This window comes from Temnothorax longispinosus, chromosome 9, assembly GCF_030848805.1.
Source record: "Temnothorax longispinosus isolate EJ_2023e chromosome 9, Tlon_JGU_v1, whole genome shotgun sequence".
Classification (NCBI taxonomy): Eukaryota; Metazoa; Arthropoda; class Insecta; order Hymenoptera; family Formicidae; genus Temnothorax; species Temnothorax longispinosus.
The window spans coordinates 14,366,188-14,390,787 of NC_092366.1; the positions used below are offsets into that span (position 1 = coordinate 14,366,188).

General features: G+C 36.5%; 6 protein-coding genes and 1 non-coding gene across 11 annotated transcripts; 3 read left to right on the forward strand and 4 right to left on the reverse strand.

The window, feature by feature from the left end:
* Positions 1-64: 64 nt before the first annotated feature.
* Rel (nuclear factor NF-kappa-B family member relish) lies at positions 65-6,118 on the reverse strand. Of its 5 annotated transcripts, none has more exons than XM_071789380.1 (18): positions 6,097-6,118; positions 4,597-4,743; positions 4,270-4,424; positions 3,997-4,160; positions 3,769-3,907; positions 3,535-3,676; positions 3,165-3,269; positions 2,952-3,063; positions 2,684-2,811; positions 2,349-2,555; positions 2,200-2,270; positions 1,831-2,073; positions 1,631-1,754; positions 1,228-1,472; positions 987-1,142; positions 805-915; positions 444-686; positions 65-332 (listed from the first exon to the last, which is right to left on the reverse strand). In XM_071789380.1, exons 2-18 carry the CDS (start codon positions 4,730-4,732, stop codon positions 222-224), a joined length of 2,592 nt encoding a protein of 863 aa, XP_071645481.1. In that variant the 5' UTR covers positions 4,733-4,743; positions 6,097-6,118; the 3' UTR covers positions 65-221. The 5 variants fall into 5 exon arrangements, with proteins under 5 accessions (XP_071645481.1, XP_071645482.1, XP_071645479.1 ...); XM_071789381.1 differs by lacking the exon at positions 6,097-6,118 and adding an exon at positions 5,919-6,059; XM_071789378.1 differs by lacking the exon at positions 6,097-6,118 and adding an exon at positions 5,622-6,053.
* A 1,625-nt stretch (positions 6,119-7,743) lies between these two features.
* On the forward strand, positions 7,744-11,019 carry Had1 (beta Hydroxy acid dehydrogenase 1). Its single transcript, XM_071789387.1, has 6 exons — positions 7,744-8,063; positions 9,089-9,276; positions 9,520-9,728; positions 10,123-10,280; positions 10,383-10,525; positions 10,635-11,019. The coding sequence occupies exons 1-6, from the start codon at positions 8,026-8,028 to the stop codon at positions 10,853-10,855; spliced, it is 957 nt and encodes a 318-aa protein (XP_071645488.1). The 5' UTR covers positions 7,744-8,025; the 3' UTR covers positions 10,856-11,019.
* Positions 11,020-11,112: 93 nt separating this feature from the next.
* Positions 11,113-12,640, reverse strand: Rpl24 (ribosomal protein L24). The gene is made up of 5 exons (XM_071789388.1): positions 12,530-12,640; positions 12,322-12,397; positions 12,080-12,165; positions 11,844-12,005; positions 11,113-11,286 (listed from the first exon to the last, which is right to left on the reverse strand). The coding sequence occupies exons 1-5, from the start codon at positions 12,532-12,534 to the stop codon at positions 11,151-11,153; spliced, it is 465 nt and encodes a 154-aa protein (XP_071645489.1). The 5' UTR covers positions 12,535-12,640; the 3' UTR covers positions 11,113-11,150.
* On the reverse strand, positions 11,358-11,488 carry LOC139819853 (small nucleolar RNA SNORA79). Its single transcript, XR_011733830.1, has one exon. It is a non-coding gene; the product is annotated as a small nucleolar RNA SNORA79 (small nucleolar RNA).
* A 146-nt stretch (positions 12,641-12,786) lies between the features above and the next one.
* On the forward strand, positions 12,787-17,284 carry LOC139819733 (uncharacterized). The gene is made up of 2 exons (XM_071789385.1): positions 12,787-13,300; positions 13,415-17,284. The coding sequence occupies exon 2, from the start codon at positions 14,737-14,739 to the stop codon at positions 15,934-15,936; it is 1,200 nt and encodes a 399-aa protein (XP_071645486.1). The 5' UTR covers positions 12,787-13,300; positions 13,415-14,736; the 3' UTR covers positions 15,937-17,284.
* Positions 17,285-18,296: 1,012 nt separating this feature from the next.
* Gar1 (Gar1 ribonucleoprotein) lies at positions 18,297-19,652 on the forward strand. The gene is made up of 3 exons (XM_071787924.1): positions 18,297-18,629; positions 18,755-18,995; positions 19,243-19,652. The coding sequence occupies exons 1-3, from the start codon at positions 18,514-18,516 to the stop codon at positions 19,546-19,548; spliced, it is 663 nt and encodes a 220-aa protein (XP_071644025.1). The 5' UTR covers positions 18,297-18,513; the 3' UTR covers positions 19,549-19,652.
* On the reverse strand, positions 19,649-24,264 carry Larp7 (La related protein 7). Its single transcript, XM_071787910.1, has 6 exons — positions 24,009-24,264; positions 23,455-23,741; positions 22,284-22,630; positions 20,395-22,164; positions 20,028-20,172; positions 19,649-19,964 (listed from the first exon to the last, which is right to left on the reverse strand). The coding sequence occupies exons 2-6, from the start codon at positions 23,690-23,692 to the stop codon at positions 19,813-19,815; spliced, it is 2,652 nt and encodes an 883-aa protein (XP_071644011.1). The 5' UTR covers positions 23,693-23,741; positions 24,009-24,264; the 3' UTR covers positions 19,649-19,812.
* Between the last annotated feature and the right edge of the window lie 336 nt (positions 24,265-24,600).

Genomic DNA, 24,600 nt, shown 5'->3' on the forward strand with positions numbered 1-24,600 from the left:
TGTAAATTTGTAAATATAATTATTATAAAACTTGAAAAGGTATCTTTTTAATAATAAAAATACCTAAATGCAAAAATTTTATTAAAATGCAATTTTTACAATGGCATTTTGCAATTTTTATAATTGTAATTTCGCAGCTTAATTTACAATGGTATTATATAAACTATGTAAACTGTACACACAAAATGATTCAATATGTGATCAGGTTAAAAGTACGCGACTCAAGTTTCACGTTTCACAGCTAAAACTTCATCCATGTATGCCGCAGCAACTTCTTCGCCTATATTCTGTAATACATCTCGCAATTCGCTGAGAGATGTATTGGTTTGTATCTACAAAGAAGTAAAAATTACACAGTTCAATGATTTATGTCGATGAGAACATACGTTCGAAAGAATGCAAAAGAACGCGCGAAATACTCGATGAGAAAATGAAAATCTTACAGCAATAAAATTCAAGAGGAGCAACGTCGAATTAGATGATGAGCTCTGTTCACAAATATTCAGTAAGTATTCGAAATTAAAATGCTGCGCCAATTTTCTCCATCCCTTTGTCACGTCCAGAATGCTTGCTAATTGCTTTTCCTCCTCTGAATCCATCCACACTTTCTGCGTGTCGTCTATATTTTCCTCTTTAATTGTGTCGTCTACTAATACGTCATTTTGACCAGAAACGAGTTTCAAGATCTGCAACAACGCATTTTTTCTTAATGATAAATACGTTTCTATTGATAATGATAACAGATAAGATAAAAGATAAAATTGATAAATGTATTTTACAAGATACATGAAATGTTTTCCATACATCTGGCATGTTTGAGGCCAAGTCAAAAGATGATTGCCCGGTGCATTCTTCTATATTTTCATCTTCCGACTGTACTTCGGTTTTTATATCTTCCAACGGCTCCTCCTCAATCTATCATAAAAACAATCAAGTTTAAGAAAAATTGACAACACAAGATACTAACAGTAAGCAACTATACGTACGGTACACGATTCACGATCAAAATTCCGTAAGTGCGGATCAGCGCCGTATGTCAATAAAAGGGCACATATCTCTTTGGCGTTCGTTCCTGGTATAACTATTGCGGTGTGTAGCGCCGTATTTCCACTGAAGTTCCTCATGTTTACGTCTATTTTGGTCTGCTTGGAGAATTAAGAGTATTAGTATAACACGATTTTTTATATATAAAAAAAAGATGCATTTTCAATTAATATTCAATCCTACGTGTCTTAACAGGTACTCGACAATGTGTTTATGGCCTCCTTCGACTGCTATATGTAAGGCAGTTCTTCCGTAGGTCATGTCAGCACTATTTACGTCTGCGCCAGCTTTCACGAGAGCACGCACTGCATGATAAGAGCCCGCTTTGGCAGCTAATTGCAAAGGTGTCCATCCTAAATCCGTATTTGCTTCGATGTTGACGTCTTTTTCACGTAATAAAACATCAATGTTTCCTTCCGCTTCTGGAACTAAAATTATAACTCTATGTAAATTTATACATAAGATAAAATTATTATGTATTATTTGTTACGCAACTGTTACGTTTTATCTCTACTATTGAACCGAAATATTTCGTCAAATATTAATTCATCACATTTGTTTTAAATACCCTTAAATTAATACATACACTTTACAGCTCTGTGTAACGGCATTTGTCCGTAATGATCAGTTATATTTGGATCTGCACCAAGCATGAGTAATGCTCTTGTAACTTCCGGTTGATCTTGCGAGATAGCATAATGCAGCGGACTCTATAATATAATGTGATACATTGAAATTTTTATAATTAAATAAAAAATAGAGTATAATAATATCGAAAAAGTTTACCTTTCCAGAACTGTTTTGAATATTCACTAACTCTTCAGCATCTGAATGTAGAGTGCTCAAAAACATTAAGATTCGTTTTACATTATCCTTTTGTCCATATCGGAGCGCACAGTGCAATGGCGTATCTCCGTAAGTTGTTCTGTCTTTAAGCGAATTTTTAATAATATCTTTCACTTTATTTGGCTTCATTCTGATATTCTGCATCATCTCGATAATAATGTTTTTCGCAAACAATTTGTCGTCCTGTAAAAACATAAAATACAAATTTGATTAACATACAATAATGATGCAACAGCAATAGAGATTGCTATAATGAATTGCTATAAATAAATTTGTTTTTAAGACACATACATTGAAACTAATACTTGCCTTTTTATTCGGCGCACTATCATAAGTTAACTTCTCTTCGCTTTGTAACAATTTCTCGTACAACATGAGATCTAATTTGAACAATAATACGTTTTTTATATATTGTGATTTTTAAATAAGCTTTTTTGTTCGCATAAAAGGGCACTTACCATCTGAATTTATATGTTCGACAAACTCGCGGAACTCACTAGAAGAACATCTGTCATCTAACATCTTTTTTAGTTCTTTAGACATTTCATTGCTTTCGTTGTTTGAGGACGTATTTGTTAGTGGATTCGTTAAAAACATATCATTGTTAAATGTCGCTTGCGCCAATTCCGCGCTATTTGAATGAGAGACTCGCGTTCTCTTCCTACCTAGAATTGCAAAAATTTTGAGAAATTAAATTTAAAAAAATATAGGAGAAAAAGGCAAAACAAAAGAGATAAAAAGGAAAAACATAATAAATCATAACTAAGAATATTTAACTTTACTATCAACTCACCTAATATGCGGTCACTCGGCTTATACGTGAACTTTATTGGTTCTGAACAAGCTGCATCTGAAGGACGTTCTAGCTGTATGAAGACTTCCCTTGGAGAAGTGATACTTCGATCCTTGTACGGTGGAGTTCTAGAAATACAGCACGATCAATCATATACGTTGTGTAAGAACGGAAAAATATTTAAGTTAATTTAAGAATACTTATATATATATATATATATATATATATATATATATATATAAGTTGCTAAATCACATGTAATACGTACCGAAATGCCACGGCATATTGATGATGTACATCCAGTTCCGAGAAACGACCATAATCGATCCAGGTTTCAGTGTCGTCTTCGTCGATCTCAAAGAATTTTATCTTTATGTTTTCTGTAATATAATGCGTATTTTTCATCAATATGCACGTACATACAACGTACATTGTTTATGGGCAAGGCATATTTATCTAATACTAAGTCAGCAACACTTACTTTTTGAAACTTTCTCCACAAGTATGAACACCTCTTCACCACCTTCACAGCTACTAGTAAATTTGTCAATTCTGCATATCTTAAGTTCTCCAGTTAATGCGCTTTCTGTTAAAATAACATTAGGGTTTCTTTAGTCGATGAAAATGACTTTTTATTGTTCATACATTTACTGACAAAAGTTAGGAATTAGGACACAAAAGTGTTCTTTAAGAAAATTATATATTTTTTATTTCCTAAAATATATACGTTAAAAAGAAAAATTATATAACTTATAACTTTCGTCAGTAAGCGTGTACCTATAGTACAAAAGTAGTCAGAACCTTGATATACTTTTCTTTAAAAACTTTATCAATAAATTATTTAAACTTACTCAAATTATTGATTGGGTTGCTATAAACCGGTGCTGTAATCGGTCTCATAATATTATGTACATCTTTGATAAATCCTTGGAAACAAAGAGCAACACTGTTTAAGTTTATAACTTTCTGATACTGTTCTACGTCGGCTCTAATCTGTAATCATTGTAAGATACGTTTTGAAGAGCGTATTCAATTTAATTTTTTTTAAGTAAAAAAAATAAAAATATAGCAACATTAAAATCTACCTGAGCGTCGTCGCGTAAACTGAGAGTAGCGTTTATATTTGAACGTTTGCGCTCCTCCAGAACTTCCTCGCGCAGTTTTCGTAGTATTTCGTCCTTAATGTGTCTTCTCGCCGTATGTATGATACCCATGCCAATAAATCTGAAATAGGAGTATGTATAACGCTAACTAAAGAATAAAACAGAAAAATTATGTTTGAAATTATGCAATGCTAGAAGATGTAGACGTACTCTGCTGTAAAATCATTTTCAGGCGAAACTTCTATATAATGTGGATCCCCTTTATCCGTACCGTCAACTCGCCTCACTAATCTATGAGCATGCGGTATCCTGAGATCTTCATCAGTTGTAACCAATGTGCAACGTATTGTCGCTTTATCCAGAAAATTATTTAACTAAAAATACAAATAATAATAATAATAATATCATTATGTATGAAGAAAAATTAGTTTAGACAACCAATATTAATTTTTATTTTGGTAATACAAAATTCAGCATATTTACCTTAACTGTAGGTACGGTATTTTTATTTCGTTTACGTCCGTAATATGTACCCAGCAGGCTCCCATGTGTCCCTGCCATTTCGGATTTGTATCGAAATCTAAATTTATCCACTGGCTGGGTCAAGATACTGAGAGATGCCTCGCCAAGTATCGTCACTAACCAAGTTAAATAGAAAAGTTAGATTTATATTCTCTATGCAAAACAATTATCACTAACATTAAAATACAAGAAGTTAATATTAAATATTGCATTTGTATAATTTAGACGCATACGTAGAGACGGGTAAGTTACGTCTTAGATGAGACAATTTAAAATCGCAATGTATACCTTTTGCATTCGTTAGATTAATATAATCATCTGTGACATGCATAGGCGACGAGGACGACGACATAGGTGACGTAACGCTCATGTTTCCCTGAGATGTAGAACTGCTGATTGGGCTTAGTACACCTGTACTGTCCATTGATGTTAAATCTGGAAGATGCAAGGCACATATGTATAACATCATAAAAATTAATGTATCTTGTATAAAAAGCGTATTATAATGTATAAAAAAAACGTCATTATAGCATTATGCAACGATAATTTACCCATATAACTCGTTTTAACTAATACACAATACATAAATACGAAAACATCACAAGTTCTTTTTAATATCTCAACAATACTTATTCTTTTGGAACGTGCCTGTCTCGTCATTCTCGTCCATAATATTTTATAAGTATCTTAAAATATAAAATATAAATATGGAATATTGATGCGACAAAAGATTTTCTAAAATGCTTAGATATTCAAGGCCATGTGGCACTGCACACTTTAGGTCTAGTTCCACGAACATCGGTTAACTTTTAATCTTAGGTTAACTCACTCTTCGTCTCTTTCTAAAGAGGACGTTACGAAGAGACGAGGAGTGAATTAATTAAAAATTAACTGACGTTTGTGGAACTGGCCCTAATTATAACAATATAGGTCTGTTTTCTATTGCTAAACTAGGCTGTACTAGTTCAGCAACAGAAAACAAAAACCCACTGTCACTAGTGTCACTTGCAAAATCTGCCAGATAAACAAGGAGAGCACGATTGTTTTCTTTTTACATCAAAGTAATCCTTGTCACATGTAAACAACTGTCAGGTGTGTTTTGAGATTACGGTAAAAAGCGGAGATGTCCCGCAACCTCGCGTCGGGATGCGTGCCGAAACAAGCGACGGAACTGATTACGATTAACCGACGTATTAACAATGCGATTGCGGGTGAGTCGGAGTTCAATTAACGTTTCTTCTGGCAGTCTGGCACGTTTGGCAGACGCAGGACAAAACGCGCGCGCGGCGCCAGAGCGCGCACTCGCATTTTACCGTAAAACTGGTAGTACGGGTCCTCATTATCCGCGGTAACGCCGGTCGTCAACATGCTCCGCATCGCCATATTAATGTTCTCGTAAGCGTCCGGCATCTCTGCGGACGATTATCCTCACTTCTCGCGAATTAGCGGGACCGGGCAAAGTGCGGTGATACTCGTGATGCCTGTCACGCGAGCTGTCACTGAGTCGTCACCCGGAGACTTGTAGATCTCGACTGGACTCGCCGTCAGGACGTGTGTCAGACACTCTCGTCCCGACAATGCCGCGGCGATAACGCGAGCTTATTACTCACCAAACGCGCATAATCAACTGCCTTTAATTCCCGGATGCGTCAAAGATATAACCTTGATGATAGCCGGCGGTTCTTCCCCGAGAACGGTAAACGGCACAACGCACGTCGGCCAATCGCGCGTCAACGCGGCATGCATGGATTTTCCGCGATTAGGGACGTGGTCTGGGTCGCGCGATACCCCAACGAACTCAGAAATCCAGCTGGGAAGCCTGCTCCTATTCTCTCGGGTCCAGCAAACGGCTTGATTTTCGCTTGAAACGCAGCTATTATTTTGCATATAGCTGAAACTTCGCAAAATATCAACGTCGAATATGAGCTCTGAAAACCGCATAAAGTATTATTCGAGACTCATTGATTGCACGAATCGTATTATTACAGTATTTATCTTCTCTTTTATTTCAGTCTCCTTCGAAACGCAGTTGTGTTCATCGTGCCACGCTCCAATCCTGCTTTTTATTCCGATTTTTGCGATATTCTGTTTTAGTTTCTGTGAAGTTTCTTGTAAATTTCCACACGTTATCAATACTTCCTGTTGCCAAGTTTCAATTACCGGAATTATCTTCATTGATCGTTATGAGAAGATAAAATAAACGATTAGTTAAAACACTCATGTGGGAAGTTGACCCCGAGTGTAGTGTAGAGTCAATTACATCTTGATTCTTTGTACGAGCTCTTGATCTTTTCTTCGTGCTGTAAAATATATAATACCAATATTAGTACAACTGATTCAAGTTGAACAAGTAAAACAGAGTTTTATTAAAAGAATACTTATTGTAAAGATTTTGTTAAAGCAAAAAGAGAGAAACAATAAGTACTTAGTCTAAAGTAAAAAATAACATAGTAGTAGTTGTTTTCCATTTACACTCAAGTGATCTGAGTCACTCGGTTATGTGAGTATTTTATACTCAGGTAAGATACGTCATTTTGTATTTACCTGCTTATTTTGTTGACAAAGCTATCGTATAATAATACAGGTCCCTAGCCTCACTTTTAATGCGAGTTTATTAGATTCATTAAAGCACATGGTCTCGATTGTGGATAAAAACTCAGTTGAATCTCACTTGCCAGCATGCAAAAAGAACGTGCATTTAACTGAGTTATGACGTCACAAGTGAGAATTATCTGAGTTTTGATGTAAATGGAAAGCAACTAGTGCTTATTGAAAAAGTTATCTGTCACATGTCCTTTCTCTCGTTTTATCTTTATTTGATAATTATTCTCCGCTTTCAAGCATTGACATGCCTGTTCTTACTATATAGTCTTTCGAAAATTTTAGAATAGAAAAGATTAGATTAGATAGAAGATTAGATAGAATATTCGAAAAATTCATTCAACTAAATTTTAACTTAGCGAATTTTTATATTAAACATAAATTCATCATCACTATCGATTTCTCTCTTATCTTAATCAGTAAGCGCTGAAACATAGTATATACTCAGATAAATTCCACGCTTATCGAAATAAAATTCAAAATTATTTAACAAAGAATAAAAGATTACGAAAAATTATTATTATGTAACAGCGGAAAATTCTGAAATATAATCATACACGTAATTTCAAAAGTCAATTAAATTCTCGATCTTATTGTTAGTAAAAAAGATGGATTAAAATAACTTTTTAAACATTATTAATTTATCTTATTAATTCTAATTAATAAAAAATCTTATTAATTTACGTATTGTAATTAAACAATTATAATTGTTAACTAATTAATTAACCAAAACATAGGTCATAAATAATCCTGCGCTTAATGAACTTGAAAGCTTTTTTACCCTGGGAAGAAATTATCCGGAATAAATTCATTTAATTTTCACAAAGTAGGCGCGACTGTTGATTGATTAATTTACTTTTAGCTGCTGGCTCACATGTACTACGTTCTATGATGTTCTACAAGATAACGATGTAGTAAATGTGTGTTTATGATAGCGCCTTCAGTATGTCATAATCGTACAAGCCTCGATTAGCATACATATGGTGGGGAGACTGATAGCGTAAATATATATATCTCTCTGGACACCTTTGAGCTGTCCGTGAGTTAAATTCCACTCGTTACACGACTCGCAGAAACGCTTTCTCTGCAGACATCGGATCAACCCGTACGATAACAATGTCAGCTAAAAATGAAAAAATCGGGATCATTGGAAGGTAAAGTAATCAACTGTAATTTAAATTAGAATTTGGATTGTTCACATAAAACTGCAAGCTGTAATAATTGTGTAATACGTTCATCGATTAATGCGATTTTTATAGATAATTGATTACTCGTTACTAATCTATTGTAACAAATAATCACGGTAATTGAGCATAAGCAATTACTATTTTTTAGCAACGTACATAGATAAGTTTATAAGTCCCTTATATTGGATTGGTTATAATATCATTCGGAAAATCGCTTTTCTCTCATCATTTTAATCGCTCAACGTTTTTCAAGTTACTTTAAGAATTGTTGTGCTAAGAGTGCAATTAAAGTTGCTTGAAACTGTCGTTTCAACAATGATCGAAACAGCTAATCACCGCACAAATCTCTATTTATAAAAATTAACTCTTATTCATATAACATTATATTTATAGAACATAAAAGAAAGGTAGTTCTTTAACGGTTAAACTTGACCTTCACAGCTGATTCACAGAGACTGTTAGTTTAGAAAGGAAAATTGTAGTGTTTTTTACTAATCGCGATATGTATTCTCAAGAGCAATAAGAAAAACATTCAAGAATACATTAAAAGGCACTGTTATTCTCAATTTTAATTATTTATTAGCGCGTTCTATAAAAACAGTGAATTTTTATTTCATTCAGCATTACCGTCCGATACTTTATCATTCTATTAATCTATTAATCTACTATCGTACCATCGATTTTTTCCCAAGCCATCAAACGATGTTTTACAAGAAGGGCGATTGCAAAATTCTTAAGTAATTGCACTTTTTCGTAAGCTATACTCATCCGGAGATAAGATAATGCGCGGAGTGCCGGTAAACAACGTTTCTTACAGTTATATCTAACAAAATGACGCGTTTGCGATCATTTATGATGATTCTTACAACAGATATCTATTTTATAAGTAAAATATATCACGCGAGAATGCAAACTTGAAAATGGAGTATCGCAAAAATTTCGTACCTTTTCATAAGATTATCATTTTATATTTGTCTTAATATGTATTTCAGCGGCTTAATCGGGCGCAGCTGGGCGATGCTCTTCGCCAGCGTAGGATATCAGGTGACCATTTACGATGTCGTCCAGGATCAAATTAAGAGCGCATTAGAGGACATCCGTCAGCAGTTGAAACGTCTCGAAAGTGACGGCCTTCTCCGTGGTGCACTGACGGCGGATCAGCAATTTAATCTGATAAAGGGTCTGTTTGTCCATTTTTTTTCTCTTTACTACTACAGCTATTACTACCGCAGTTTCTTGTTACTACAATCATTGTCCTTTAACGCAGAAACGATTACGTAAAATGCAATGATTGCGATGTTGGGCGAGATATCCACAATAACATCCATTTCTCGTCGTTAATATGATAGGATAGCGTTCGGGATGGTTTTTCCAGAAAAGTTTCATTTTCCATGTAGAATTTAATCAAGGATCTGGATTGTAGGATCATCCAATTTGGCGGAGACTGTGAAGGGAGCGAAGCTGGTCCAAGAATGCGTGCCAGAAAATCTTCCGTTAAAGACGAAACTTTACAACGACCTCGACAAGATCGTCGACGACAAGGTCATTTTGTCATCTTCGACGTCCACGTTCCGCCCGTCTCTTTTCAGCGAGAAGCTAAAACACCGCGAGCAGATTATCGTCTCCCATCCTGTACGTATTTTCAGACTACTTGTAATACAGTAAATAATTTACAGATTTTTTTTGCGAAATCTTTGTGCTATAAATCGAATTAGCAGAGATTAACATTTATATATAAAAATTCATACTTATATTACATATCACAGAGAGACATTTATAAAATTATTATAAGATTTATTGTAAAATATTACAAGACATAAGATTATATATTGCATTTATAGTTATACTATAGATATAACTTTTGATGCAAATGATAAATATTTACTTTTTTTAATACTAATAATTCAATCTGACTAAAAGACAATCTCGTAATAACACAAGAATTAACAAGATTAGACAAAAAACATTTGTTATTTAAATAAGTTATTTTGATAATTAGAACTCTTATCGTGTGTTGCAAATACAGGTGAATCCTCCTTATTATGTACCACTTGTGGAAATAGTGCCAGCCCCGTGGACGCGTCCTGATATTCCTGAGAAGACAAAAGCTATCATGACTGAGATCGGCCAGAAACCCGTTGTCTTCAACAAGGAGATCGACGGTTTTGCGCTCAATAGAATACAGTATGTAATCGGACGTTTCGCCCGCATAAAGCCATTTTTGGACGATTATTATCGTTCAACTGTACCATGATACTTCACATATAAAGAAATCAATATCGGCAGGTACGCAATCTTGAACGAAGCTTGGAGATTGGTAGCTGATGGAGTACTAAGCGCAAAGGACATTGACGCGGTGATGAGCGAAGGTCTCGGAATGCGTTATGCTTTCCTCGGTGCCTTCGAGGCCGCGCATCTGAATGCCGAAGGTAAGCCAGTCGCATCATCTGGATGCTAAGAGTCGTTATATATCACCATAAAAATCAAGCGAATTTTTCCACGGGGATGCAATTCACGTTGCGACATATTGTCTTGTAGGAATGAAGAAGTACTGCGAAACATATAGCAAATCGATCTATGATACGAGCATGACTTTCGGGCCGGTGCCCAAATTCGTGGGCGAGATGGCGGACAAGATCAGCAACGAGTTGAACGAGATGTGCCCGCTCGACAAGTTGCAGGAGCGACGCGCATGGCGAGACACCGCCTTGATAAAGCTGTCCATCCTCAAGAAAGAGTTAAATGAGATAAAAAAGTAAAAATTGATATATTGTACACATGCCATTAATGTGCCAACATTGAAATCTTTTAAACAGACCTATATGTGATACAGTAAATTTTATCACGAAATTTTACCAATTTTTAAATGTAAAAAATGTATCATTTCTACTGTATAAATTAAATGCAAATTATTTCATTCTTACATATTAACGCAAAAATGGAGATGCATATATTATTTGCCTATCTGGAAATTATTTCTTTATTGTAAAGATAATATAAAAAACATAAGTCAAAATGGAATTATATTTTACTTTATTTATATAGCTACAGACTTTAACGTTTTCCTCCAACGCGAGGTGCAGCTTTTTGCGTCACCTTGGCAACCTTCTGTTTTGCTGCTTGTTTCGCTTTCGGAGGAGCAACAGCCTTCTTCGTTGCTTTCGCGGCTCTCTTTTGTTCCTTCGCAGCCCTGAGAAAAGGAAAACGAGCGAATCAGTTAAAACATAATTATGACGTAATATTAGATAATACTATTATATTGATTGTATGAATCCGCAAAAGCCAGACAATGTAATTGAAAATACAGTTCCGGGTGAAGTAATCCAGATTTGTTTTAAGACATTCTGAAATCTGACAAAACATAAGAAGCTTTGTCAGAGGAACAGATGTCTATCGCATGCAGTTTGTCTTCGAGCAAAAGTATATACTTGCTACTTGATATATAGGCTTGTTCTTTTTAGCTGAACTTCTTGCAATCTTTTTCTTTTCACATTGGAGAAAAAAGAAAAACCATGCAAGCTCAGCTAAAAAGAACAGACTTCATGGCTCCTTTTCAGAACGTACGTTTATTGATAAATGCACATTTTTTTCTGAGATGCTGTAGTTCATGTTACCTATACTATAGAAACAAACGTGCACATTTATCAATAAAAGTGCACTTTGAATACAGGCCTATACTTCTAATTGCTTCAGAGCGAATAATTGTTTAGTTAACAAACGAATAGAGATAATCGAAAGAATGCATACTTGATCGCCTGATCCCTCTGAGCTTTGCGAATCTCTGGCTTCATGTTACGTTTAGCCAAGATATCTGTGAGAGAAGCGCCGACGATGGCACGCTGGAACTTCTGCGTGCGCCTCGTCCTCTTCTTGGTCTGCTCTTCCTCCTGACCCTTCTTGTGTTTACGCCTGAAAGACAAATTGTGCCTCCCTTAATTCCACGTTCCTCGGAAAATTGTACGTTGGTCCAATTTTATCTTTACCTGTATAAAACGGTCCATGTCACTTTCCTAGGATTTCGCCTCATCAGATGAGCGGACTCGCATTTCGAGTTGAGGAAGGTGAAAGTCTGCGGAAGCGAGAAGGGAGTGATTAGTTACGCCAACACGTGCAACAGGCGAGATAGACGAGACGCGTCGCGATAATCGAGAAACGCGACGGAAGGCCACGATCGCCGATTATTCCGCTTGCATCGTCGTTACATCGCCATCCCGGCGATACTCACCTTTCCGTCAACTTTAACCATGGTCTTGCCATGGCCCGGGTATATCTTGTACCCGCTGTACGCGCACAACCCGATCCTGGAAATAGCATATGTGGATTAATTACGGACATCGCGTTGTCGTAACGCGTCGCGTTTCCGTCGTAAATACGACGGGATCGCATCGGAAGCATCGGATTCGTATCTCCGCAACGGAAAAACCGCAACTTACTTCATCTTGACACGACGCGGAGAAGCACGCTCGACAAAAATGGCCGACACTCTCGTGCTCCGCGCTTACGACGGCGAACGGATTCACACCGGAGTTCTCCGTCGGACCGGCAGGGTGCGTTCTTGTCAGTTGAATATCTCTAATCTGATTGGTTCCGCCATTTTCAGGTAAGAATGGCGGAAGCAATCAGATTAGAGAACACTTTCCGAAGGACTCGATTAAATGAACATCATATGCATTCTTATTCTATGCTCATCTCGGCGAGCGGGATACCGGGGATACGACCACTGTGGACAAAGCTGGCCGTATTGTCCTCGGTTAGAGGCAGGAGCCAACGAAATTAAAGAAGAAGAAGACCGTGCGAGCGGGCAAGCGAGCATTCATTGGCATTCATCATTCGTCGATCGTCCGCATCGTCTAGCATCATCGTCCGTCGTCACTTTTTTGCGAGACAATTCGTTTGATTGAGTCGAGAATTGATACGTGATTGCAATCGTTAGTATCGTTACGATATTCGAGTTACTGTACAAAAAACCGAGAGTTGTCAGTATTGTCGATCGAGGCTGTTACGATACTGCTGAGAGAAACGATACCCAAATACCCACGGTCCGAACTACGTAAAAGGAAGAACGATCGTCGCCATTGACGTCGTCATACGAACAAAGGACGAGACCGCCATTGTGGAACAGAAGAATGCCCTTTCGGGCTTGGTCAATGCGATAATCTTTTTACGGATTATATTCAATATACGAGGAAGGCCTCAGCTTGCAGGTAACTTCCTTCGATCTCTGTTAAACCATCAATCATCAAAGTGGGCGCTAGATAGTTGTCCAGCGTAAGATGATGGACTTATGGTCCTTTCATCGTTTCGATTCTTGGTTTCAGATTTCACGAGAGAACGATGCGAGGAATACCTCCTCAACAGAAGAGAGAGATGTCTTCAATCTAAAAGAACTAAGCATCGCGGGCCCTCGTTACCATGGTAGAAAACTGAGCTCAGTATAATTCCTTCTCGTTAATTTTCTTGTGGTTGCAACCCGCGTGAATAATCATTTATCTTTTTTGTAAATAACTTAAAATTACATTGTCGAGATAGATTACCAAAAGAGAAATGTGATTCCGATATTCACGTGAATACTGCGTTATACTTGCGTTGGTTCAATCCCGTTAATTTTGACATTTCTTGCGTTATTAAGATAAAACGTATTATCTGCATATGATTAATTATTACTTAATTGAATTCTCTCTTCATCTTTAACTGAGGTCGATTATAAACCGCTATATTACTTATTGGATAATTTGCTTTATTGCTTAAATTAATGTGTCAATTAATATTGAAAAGTGCGTTATATTCGATTTGTAGAAACACTCAGAACAGGCTATCTTAACGTAATCCTTTATCTCTTTTAGAATTAAGATAGTTATTGCTCTTTCAAGTATATGAATAATTTTATATTATTTAATCACTTCATCTCTGGAAGAATTATTTCCTGATTACCAGCTAATTGACGCATTACTTCATTTATGATTATTCCTTGTATATTTATTGATATTTATTCGTACTACATGCTTTTAAAATGTGTTTAACATGAACGATCCTTTCTCTGAGATAGATTAATTCTGGAATACACTTGACTACGTCAACATTTTCGAGAAATGAGCATACTTGATATTTACTTTCTTTATAGGAGTTTGATACAAGATTACAATATTGAATTCTGCACAAGAAAGGATTATTTTCTAATAATTATTCTTTTTCATTGTATTTTATGCAGCTGATTATTTTGTACAATACCTTATTATGCGACTTATGTATCGACTATGAGACAATCCTAGTTTGGAATAAGAGTTAAATTCAGAATACACAATCTCTTTACATTCGAATTCACGAGTAGTGTATAGTTTTCCTACTTAAATCTAGAGGCCAGGCTTATGCGTAAGTTTGTACTTAACATTGATCCTTCGAGCCGAATATGTGATTCCGGATTTGTAGAGCTGGATCTGTAGTTCCGGATTTGTAATTCCGGATACAAAGATTGAAGTAGAAATCAATTCTGAGATCCGAATACTGTTACTATTGCATTTGATGTCCGGATGAGGGAAATGACACATCGAGTTTCGCGAAAGTTTATAAACAGAGTTAAGTGAAAAGCATTCCGCCAGAATCATTTCGAGTTTGATATCAATAGGTGTCTACAATCAGTACAATGGATTCGATAATGGATCATATCAATCAACAACTCGTGTTGAGTAATTACATAGCTAACACTTATGATAATTTTATCAAAAAAGGGTCCTCAGGAATTACGAAACAAAGAATAGATAGTTACCTTTCCTCCTTAGATGAAAATTGGAAGAGGTTCAGTTTAAATCATGACGCCATTTTACTGGCAGTTGCTAAACTTACAAGTGAAGACAGGCAGTTAATTCTAACGCACTCGTATTTCACGGATCAATTATTTTCCGTGACTCACATGGATTACGTAGCAGCAGTTGAAAAGATTAAGTCTAGTATCAGTACAGACCAGCAAAATTTGGCAGGGTCTTTGTTTGCACCATCTCGATCTCAGGATACTCATATATCCAACGTTTCTCAATATCAGGATGCGCGTCTCCCTCAAATTAACATTCCGACGTTCGACGGTACTCCGTCAAAATGGCTCAATTTTAGAGACTTGCCATTTTATGACAATCCTAGACTTCAAGTTAACACGGCATTACAGTCTTTAGTTAATCTAAAATCAATGAAAAAGGAATCGGCTAGCGAGCTAGAATATTTATACACTGCTGTTCTTCAAATTTACAGAACATTAGAAACGTTACAACGACCAGTGGAAAAATGGGATGATTTTCTCGTATTCATGACGGTACAAAAGTTAGACTCAGAATCGGTTAAAGCTTGGGAGAATAAACTAGGGTCATCAAAGATCCCTCCCTCGTGGCAAGAGCTTAACGAATTTCTGATTACTCGTCTTTTCTCCCTTCAGGCGCATGAAAAATCTCAAGTAGGAAATACGGCCAAAACTCATTACCAAGGAACGTCTGGCGATAATGCCTCGTCTAACACATCGGTTTGTCCAATTTGTAAAGAAAAACATTTCATTGTGAAATGTCCTAAGTACATAAATGAGACTATTGCTCAAAAGTTGGCACTCATAGCCAAACACAAATTATGTTACAATTGTTTAGGGAAGCACCGAGTAGCGAATTGTAAAGTAACTAAGCGTTGTCATACATGCAGTAAAAAGCACCACACAACAATACACAGAACAGAAACTTTTTCTAGCACTAAAGATACAAAATCAGAGCCTCAACAACAGTCCAGCCTTACCGAGTCAGGACAAATCTATATAAAATCAGAGCCTCAAGAACAGTCCAGCCTTACCGAGTCAGGACAAAGCTATTAACTTGTCTTCCAATATCGATACTAGATTATCTGCAGGAAGAAGGAAAGTTATTACCTTTAGCAATTCCCATTAAGTAAAAAGGACGATATTTAAACGAATTTCATGGAGGAGCGGATTCTGTAAAGGAAGCTCAAAAAGGGCTTATAAGCATCGCGGGCCCTCGTTTACCATGGTAGAAAACTGAGCTCAGTATAATTCCTTCTCGTTAATTTTCTTGTGGTTGCAACCCGCGTGGATAATCATTTATCCTTTCTGTAAATAATAACTTAAAATTACATTGTCAAGATAGATTACCAAAAAAAAAAAACGTGATTTCGATATTCACGTGAATACTGCGTTATACTTGCGTCTATTGTGGTTCATTCCCGTTAATTTTGACATTTCTTGCGTTATTAAGATAAAACGTATTATCTGCGTATGATTAATTATTACTTAATTGAATTCTCTCTTCATCTTTAACTGAGTTCGATTATAAACCGGTATATTACTTATTGGATAATTTGCTGTATTGCTTGAATTAATGTGTCAATTAATATTGAAAAGTGCGTTATATTCGATTTGTAGAAACACTCAGAATAGGCTGTTTTAGCATAATCCTTTATCTCTTTTAGAAGATTAGTTATTGCTCTTTCGAGTACATGTATAATTTTATATTATTTAATCACTTCATCTCTTGAAGGATTATTTCCTGATTACCAGCTAATTGACGCATTACTTCATTTATGATTATTCCTTGTATATTAATTGATATTTATTCGTACTATATGCTTTGAAAATGTGTTTAACATGAACGATCTTTTCTCTAAGATAGATTAATTCTGGAATACACTGCGTCAACATTTTCGAGAAATGAACATACTTGATATCTACTTTCTTTAGAAGAGTTTGATACAAGATTACAATAATATTGAATTATGCACAAGAAAGAATTATTCTCTAATAATTATTCTTTTTCATTGTATTTTATGCAGCTGATTATTTTGTACAATACCTTATTATGCGACTTATGTATCGACTATGAGACCTAGTTTGGAATAAGAGTTAAATTCAGAATACACAATCTCTTTACATTTGAATTTACGAGTAGTATGTAGTTTCCCTACTTAAATCTAGAGGCCAAGCTTATGCGTAAGCTTGTACTTAACAAAAAGCAAATAGATAATTCGGAGCTTGACGTTTGTATATGTTATAGTAAAGGCGTACAATTCAATAATTGTGTGCGAGAGTGCGCGGATACGCGATTGATAGCGCGAGAAGGACGCACGAGGAAAAGCAGTTCACAAAACATCAAAAAAATAAGTTCACAAAAATCCGTATATTACAAAGCCAAATAAATATCTATACAATATGTACAGAGTTTGTTTGTTTTCAGCAAAGAAATTAATAAGCCGTAAAAGATAGCGCGCACAGAAGCGAGTACGGCGTGCAAGAAGCAGCGAAAAGCGTGTTCGCGAAGCGAGATAGCGAAGTTAAATTCGTATTCGAGCGAAAGTTAGTTCTAGGCGGTGTACTAAAGCGGTTTGAATTATACTTGCGGGTGAACTGCGAGCGAGAGCTTCTCCGTCGAAGCACGCTCTTTTATAAAGGAGCTTTCTCTAGGCTGTCATCAATTAATTTGAAGCGCCGGAAGTGACTTCAGGTCGTCACGTGCGATTGGCGCTATATGGATTGGCGGCCAAGGGGCCCGACACGCATTTATTCGCACCTAACATGCGCGAGGTGCGGATTGTGACGAGCGATTGGCAATCGGCTGACCAATCACAGTCGATTATTCTCCTTGAGCTCGAAGAATAATCGAGTGTGATTGGTCTAGTTTCTTACGGCCCTACGATTATAACTAAAACTTTGTTACGTGCAACGTGCAATGGTTCTTGAAACAAGGTGAAAGTTACAAAAGTGAGGAAATTCACTAGGGTATTTATGATTTTATTAGTCGAAATCTAGTAAATCTGTTCACTTTTGTAAAGCGGGGAGCACACACTTCTGCACAACACATAATGCGTAAGCATAAGAAAATTGATTGGTCTGTTTTCTTATGCACATGTATATGGACCAATCAGTTTTCTTAAGCTTACGTATTATGCGTTGTGCAGAAGTGTGTGCTCCCCGCATTAACCAATAAATACACAATCGACCCCCCTATTGGGCGCGTTCAGCAGACCAAGCCGCTCAGTAGCAGTCAAACGTAATTGGCTCTTACTTTTAGAACCAACTAATCAACGCAGAATGTTAATAAGACGAACTCAACAGTTGTGTCTGCTGAATGCCGGCCATTGTCAATGGTGAAAACACGGCTTGCGAACGCGATAGAGAACGCTCGCATGTGCACGCGCCTTAATGCCGCACATATACATGCGCACGTCGCACGTACGTACACGTGATGCATGCTCCGGTATATCCGGCATCTGCTGAGAAGCACGTGAAAATATATTTGTTTTCTCCATCCAGTTAGATATAATTATATGATAGGTGTACGAGGGATACAAATCCAGTGAAATTATAATTTCGTTTTTAGTCTAGTCGGCGTAATAATTGTGAAGAACGTTGTTGACGTACAGTTGTCCTCTGTGAGAGGTTATGTCTTTCCGTGGACGCGGTGGCGGAGGTTTTAGGGGCGGCGGTGGTTTTAGGGGTGGCCGAGGTGGCGGAGGGTTTAACAGGGGACGTCCTGGTGGTTTCGACAAGGGCAGAGGGTAATTTCATCGATATTGCAATGATAATCTGCATAAAATATTAGGCAAATTTGTTATAGGTTAGATTAAATCACGAGTAAAATTCCAAAGCGTTAAATGTGCTTTTTTCTGTAAATTTATCACAGGTACGATCAAGGACCTCCGGAGACAGTAACGCCTTTAGGACACTACACATGGACAGTAGAGAATGACTTGGTTCTTAAAGTCGATATTGAACAAGTGCCTTTTTTCAATGCGCCGATCTACACGGAGAACAAGCAGCAAATCGGGAAGATAGATGAAATATTCGGCAATATTCGTGATTATTACGTGTCTGTTAAGGTAGCAGAAAACGTGAAGGCTGGCAGCTTTCAGAAAGATGCTCAGGTATTGCAACGCTAAAATTAGCAACATTCATATGACTTTATTAAATATAAGTTTTAAAAAAGTCATTGTCATACAACTTCTTCAATTTTTAATTGTCTAATCAATCTTATAAAATCGAATACATGGGATGAAGGTCAGATCAATTGATTACAAGTTAACTGTTCTCACATGGAGCTATATATCATCCCAAAAACATTCGTATATAAATTTTTATGTATGTAAATATGTTATTAATTATTGATTATAGTTATATATTGACCCAGCAAAGCTATTGCCTCTTCAGAGGTTCTTGCCAAGACCTCCTGGAGAACAAAAAAGAGGTGGTGGCCCTGGCAGGGTCATGAAAAGAGGCGGTGGAGGCAGAGGAGGAGGCTTTGGTAGAGGCGGTGGCAGCAGGGGTTCCTATGGGAGAGGAGGAGGCGGTGGTTTTGGTAACAGAAGTGGCGGCAGTGGAGGATTTAGAGGTCGCGGAGGAGGCGGCGGAGGCGGTGGATTCAATCGTTCCAATTCAGGTGGTGGTCGAGGAGGAGGAGGAGGCAGGGGAAGATGGTAGATTTTAAATCAACATGCTAATGTACTAGAATAATATCTTGCGACGTGTACTATAATGAGAAATATTATAAATCATAAAGAGAATTAAATATTTTATACAATTTACTCAGTTGCCAAATTTCCTTTAATTACTTCAACTATATCGCTATGCCAAGCGTTATTTACATACATGTACGTACATATACACATGTGGATTTGTGCTACAACGTAACATATGCGTGTACGTATATTAAAAATTTTAGATAAAATCGAATAATATGATAAGTCAATCTTGATCGAACTTGATACATTTCCCAAGTTCTTTCTCCGCTCGTTTCAGCAATTTATCACGCCCTCTTTGCTTGACTCTTTTCTTCTTGCTCAACTGCTCCGTCCTGTCTTCCGATATTTTATCCCAATATAACTTCTCTTCATCACCTGAAAAATTGGGAACGTAAAGTTAGCGATGCATATATTATTCGCAATATACAAGATATTTACCTTCTAAAACAGCCAAGCGTCTTCCTTCGTAGCTCTTTTGCACGAATGTCTGTGCAGCTTCTGCTGTTTCGAATCTTACATAGGCTTCACAAGAATCAGCTGTTACGTCTATATATTTCACAGAATTGTTTTCTTTTAACTCCATCTGAAATTAAATACTTAGCATATATAATATTTTGCATTTATAAAATTCTTGTTAAAGATGGAATCTTTAATATATTATATACATAGTAAATATATACATATACCTAATAATAATGATATATAATAACTATAGTATGTGTATACAGTAAATATATAATAATAATAACATATATTAATATATTATATACATATTAAAGAAATTCTTTCTCTAATATTAATTTACCTTAAAATTCTGCAGATCTGTGCAAGGCTCATCCATTTCGATCTTGACTATGATTCCTGGCGCATAATTAACACGTCCATAAGATTTGTTTTCTTCATTAAGTTTCCCGTTATCATTTTCATGTTTAAATTTATCATGCGATGTATTATTCTGTCCGGTTTTATCGTAGTACCATCCATTCTTTGTCATAATTCCGCCTCTTTCCACCTCGGCTTTCCTTAAATGCAGTTTTAGTTGTGACATTTTAGATCGTTGCAAATCTAAGTATCTGTTTCTAACACGCTTCCAATCCGACTTCGCCATTATTTGCAATCCCATTTTACTACAGATGTCATTGTCCTGAATTTTGCTTCTTTTTTTCCGATTCTTTTTCTTCTTCCTTTCGTCGACGCTAGTCTCCTCGCTATTTCTCATGTCGAGATCTCTCGCGGAATGTTTTTCAGTTTGTAATAAAGCATTTGGTGTCTCATTGCTCTCATCGCCTTCATACAGATATTCCAATTCTGTCGTTTCATTTTTATTCGAATTTATCACTGGTTCTTCGCATTCTTTTTTTACTGCTTCTTCACTGATGTCTTCTGCAACAATTGTGTCGTCTATTGTGAGTCTTTTCCTCTTTTTTTCTATGACTTTGTTACGATTTTTGTTCGAAATCTCTTGATTTTCTATATTGCTGTTTCCAGTGATCTCTTTTTCGTCTTTAATACATGACTTTTCTGGAGCAAGTTTCCTTTTCTTTAAGCTTTGTCGACCATTATCATTTGCTGTATCTGTTTCGTTATCGTGAGTATTATCCTTGTCTTCGGATTCTTCTTTTGGCACCTTTTCTTCTTCATTCTGCTGATCTATTATAGTTTGATCTATACTTTCTTTCCTCCTTTTTTTTACTTTAATGTCGCTTTGGTCTGCAGCAAGCGATTTTTCCGGGGCATGTTTTTCTTTCTTTAAACTTTGCCTAACATTATGATATGCTGCATCTACTTCGTTATCGTAACAATTATCCTTGTTTCCTTCGAGTTCTTCTTTTGGCATCTTTTCTTTTTCATTCTGCTGATATGTTGTGTTTTGATCTGCAGATTTTTTCTTTTTCTTGACTTTAATATCATTTTCGTCTGTAACAAGCGATTTTTCTGAAACATATTTACCTTTTTTTATATCTTGTCTATCATTATTATCTATCTCATTATCTTTGTCTTCAGAGTCCTCTTTTGATACCCTTTTCTTTTCATTCTGCTGATCTGGCGTACTTTGATTCATCTCCTTTTTCTTTTTCTTGACTTTAATATCGCTTTCGTCTGTAACAAATGATTTTTCTGAAGAATATTTTCTTTTTTTCGAACTTTGTTTACCATTATTATCCGCTACATTTATTTCATTGTCACAAGTACTATCTTTGTCTTCAGATTCAGCTTTTGGTATCTTTCCTCTTTCATCTTGCTGATACGTTATATTTTGTTCACCAGCTTCTTTTTTCTTTTTCTTAACTTTAATGTCGCTTTCATCTATAACAATCAATTTTTCTGAAGAATGTTTTCTTTTCTTAAAACTTTGTTTGCCATTATTAGACCCTGTGTCTACTTCGCAGACGTCATCTTTATTCCTTGTTTCTTCATTGGATGCCTTTTCTTTTTCATTGTCTTTCAATTTCTTAGCCTTTGAACTAATTGCTCCAACCACTGCATCTTTTTCAGGTTCGTCAAATGTCGTTATACTTAATACTTCAGTAGGAGGTGTATACGATGGTAAGACATGTCCTTTTTTCCGGAATATCTGTAAAATAATACGTTAAACTATAACACATTGCCAAGTTATGGAAGTTTATTATTTTTCGCATCTGCAATTATATAGAGATATATTTGACGACCGTTAACGAGCACTACTAATCTTACCTTGATGCATTCTTGAGCACTGCTTGGCATATCAAATTCCACAAATGCAAATCCCCTTATCTTCCTGTTGCTCTTGTTACGTGGAATCGAAACGTAGTCTACCGATCCGTATTTAGAAAAAATTGATATCAACCAATCATGATCAGCATCTGGAGGTAGATTTTGCACATAAATTGTGCATTCGTCGACATTTTCCTTCTTCTGAATCGGAGTTAATCGACAGACCTTTGTACCGTCCTCCGATACTTTTAACATAGTTGATCCCTGTAGAGCCTTAGCTATCCTGCTGATATCTGTGGTTAACTCGCGCAGCTTATTGAATCTTGTAAATACCTCGAGATCCACATCTAAAAGACCAAAGGCAATTACAGCTAGTACTTTGATATCTTTTAATAAGATTAAAAAAGTAAGATATTGTATAATTTCGGATAGCTAAATCTGTCGAGAACAGATTTTGTATCTACTGCAAATTTCAATAGAATGCCAAGCTATTCTACTAGAAAGCAGAATTATTACAGAATCCGCTAACAGAATATAGTGGCAGATTGACTGCAGAAATTAAGCAAAATCTGTGCCATTTTATAATCATTTAAATAAATGATTCTACTTGTGATGGCCACGTGTGCCTCTACCAAGATGGCACCACACCAATTAATCGCGTTTTCTCGCGAGCGCTCGACCGCGCCGACTTAAGTATATAAACAAATTCAACAATAATATTCATTGCCCCGACCGACGCTCTTATCGAACGACAAGAGCTAGGCGGGCATTTGTGGAGTGGCACCATCGCGACTTGCAGAGAGTTGCATGGTATTTTTAGGGATGCATCCTCCACATAACATCATTAGATATATACATCCAACCATACACTCCTCTCCATTATCCACAATTGACAACCACCCATATCCCCAAACTACTTAAATGTTTGTAAAATGAGTTTACAAAATTCTGCTCGTTTCTGTCAACAATCTGCTGTTAGATTATATTGGCAGGCTCTGCTGACAAAACACATGTTTAATGTGAATGTAGGTAATAGATCTGTTATATCTGAGCAAGTCTGCTGCCTATTTATTATCACGCGAGTACTTTACTTTCTAGAATGCTATTATATATACTTCAAATCTAATGATTGATCTTGAATCAAAGACATAAGGAAGAAGTAGGTACTTACAGGGACTTTCTTTCAAAAGTCCAGACAGGTAGCGATCCTTGTTCAAGTTAGCATCGCTGAAATAGAACTCCATTTGCTTGAGTATCAAGGAGTGCAACGCTTTCTTCCTCAGTCTCGGTTTACCATGCGAAGCGCCCGATTTGTTGTTGCGCTTAATCGTATCGATTACTGGTGCCTGTATTTGAGGAACCGGTATACTTTCCGAGGCTAGCTCCATATCTGATTCCTCCATCACCATTGTATTCTCAAAAAGACATGCAACAGGCTCCCCGAACAAAATCCACGTACTGTAAGAAATATTTACAAGTCGGCGTTCGAGTCAATGTACAATTTCTATTTTATTCGTAACTCAACATTTTTTTTTTCTCTTGGGCCATAACAAAGTTGAAGTATGTGCCTAAATACTACGTTTACGCGAGCGTTACTTCTGTAGTAACTTACGATAATTCACTCGTTTACGCGGAGTAAATTATCGTAAGTTACTACAAAATCCCGTTTACGCGAAAGAATTATCGTAAGTATAAAACTCAACGTAAACGTAGTATAAAACTCACCAATTATTTACAATATAGGTTAGGTAGATCACGAAAACTTGCGAAGAATAGCATACGACCACGTTCAACGTTCGACTACGCTGTCTCAACCACGCTTAACCACACTTAACCTCGTTCTTGTACTTCTCGTTCCAAACAATTCTCAAGTCTTCTACATTTCTAGATACAAGCTGCGTAGTATGCCGGGCAATGCCGGGTGCCAGATGCGATTTCGTGGGAGCGAGCGGGACGCCGTGGCGCCGGTGACGCGGGGCGCGGGGGACGTGGAGAACCCCCCCCCCCCCCATCACATCCCATATCCAACTGCAAATATGTATGATGTATATATTTATTTATACATATACAATATAATAAGTAAATATAAATAAGCGTCTTAATGAGATTTTTCAAATTTATCTTTAGTACATTAATTTTTTTATAAATATAGTTATTCAGAGAAAATTTTTTTAGAGATAAGTTGTGAACGGGCTGATTCCTTCGACAGAAACGTTGCAAGCTGATTGATGTCACTGATTCGGATATAAATTTGTCAACGAACAAACATTTCGACTCACGTAAATGAAAGAGGAAAGAAACAGACACGTTAATGAAA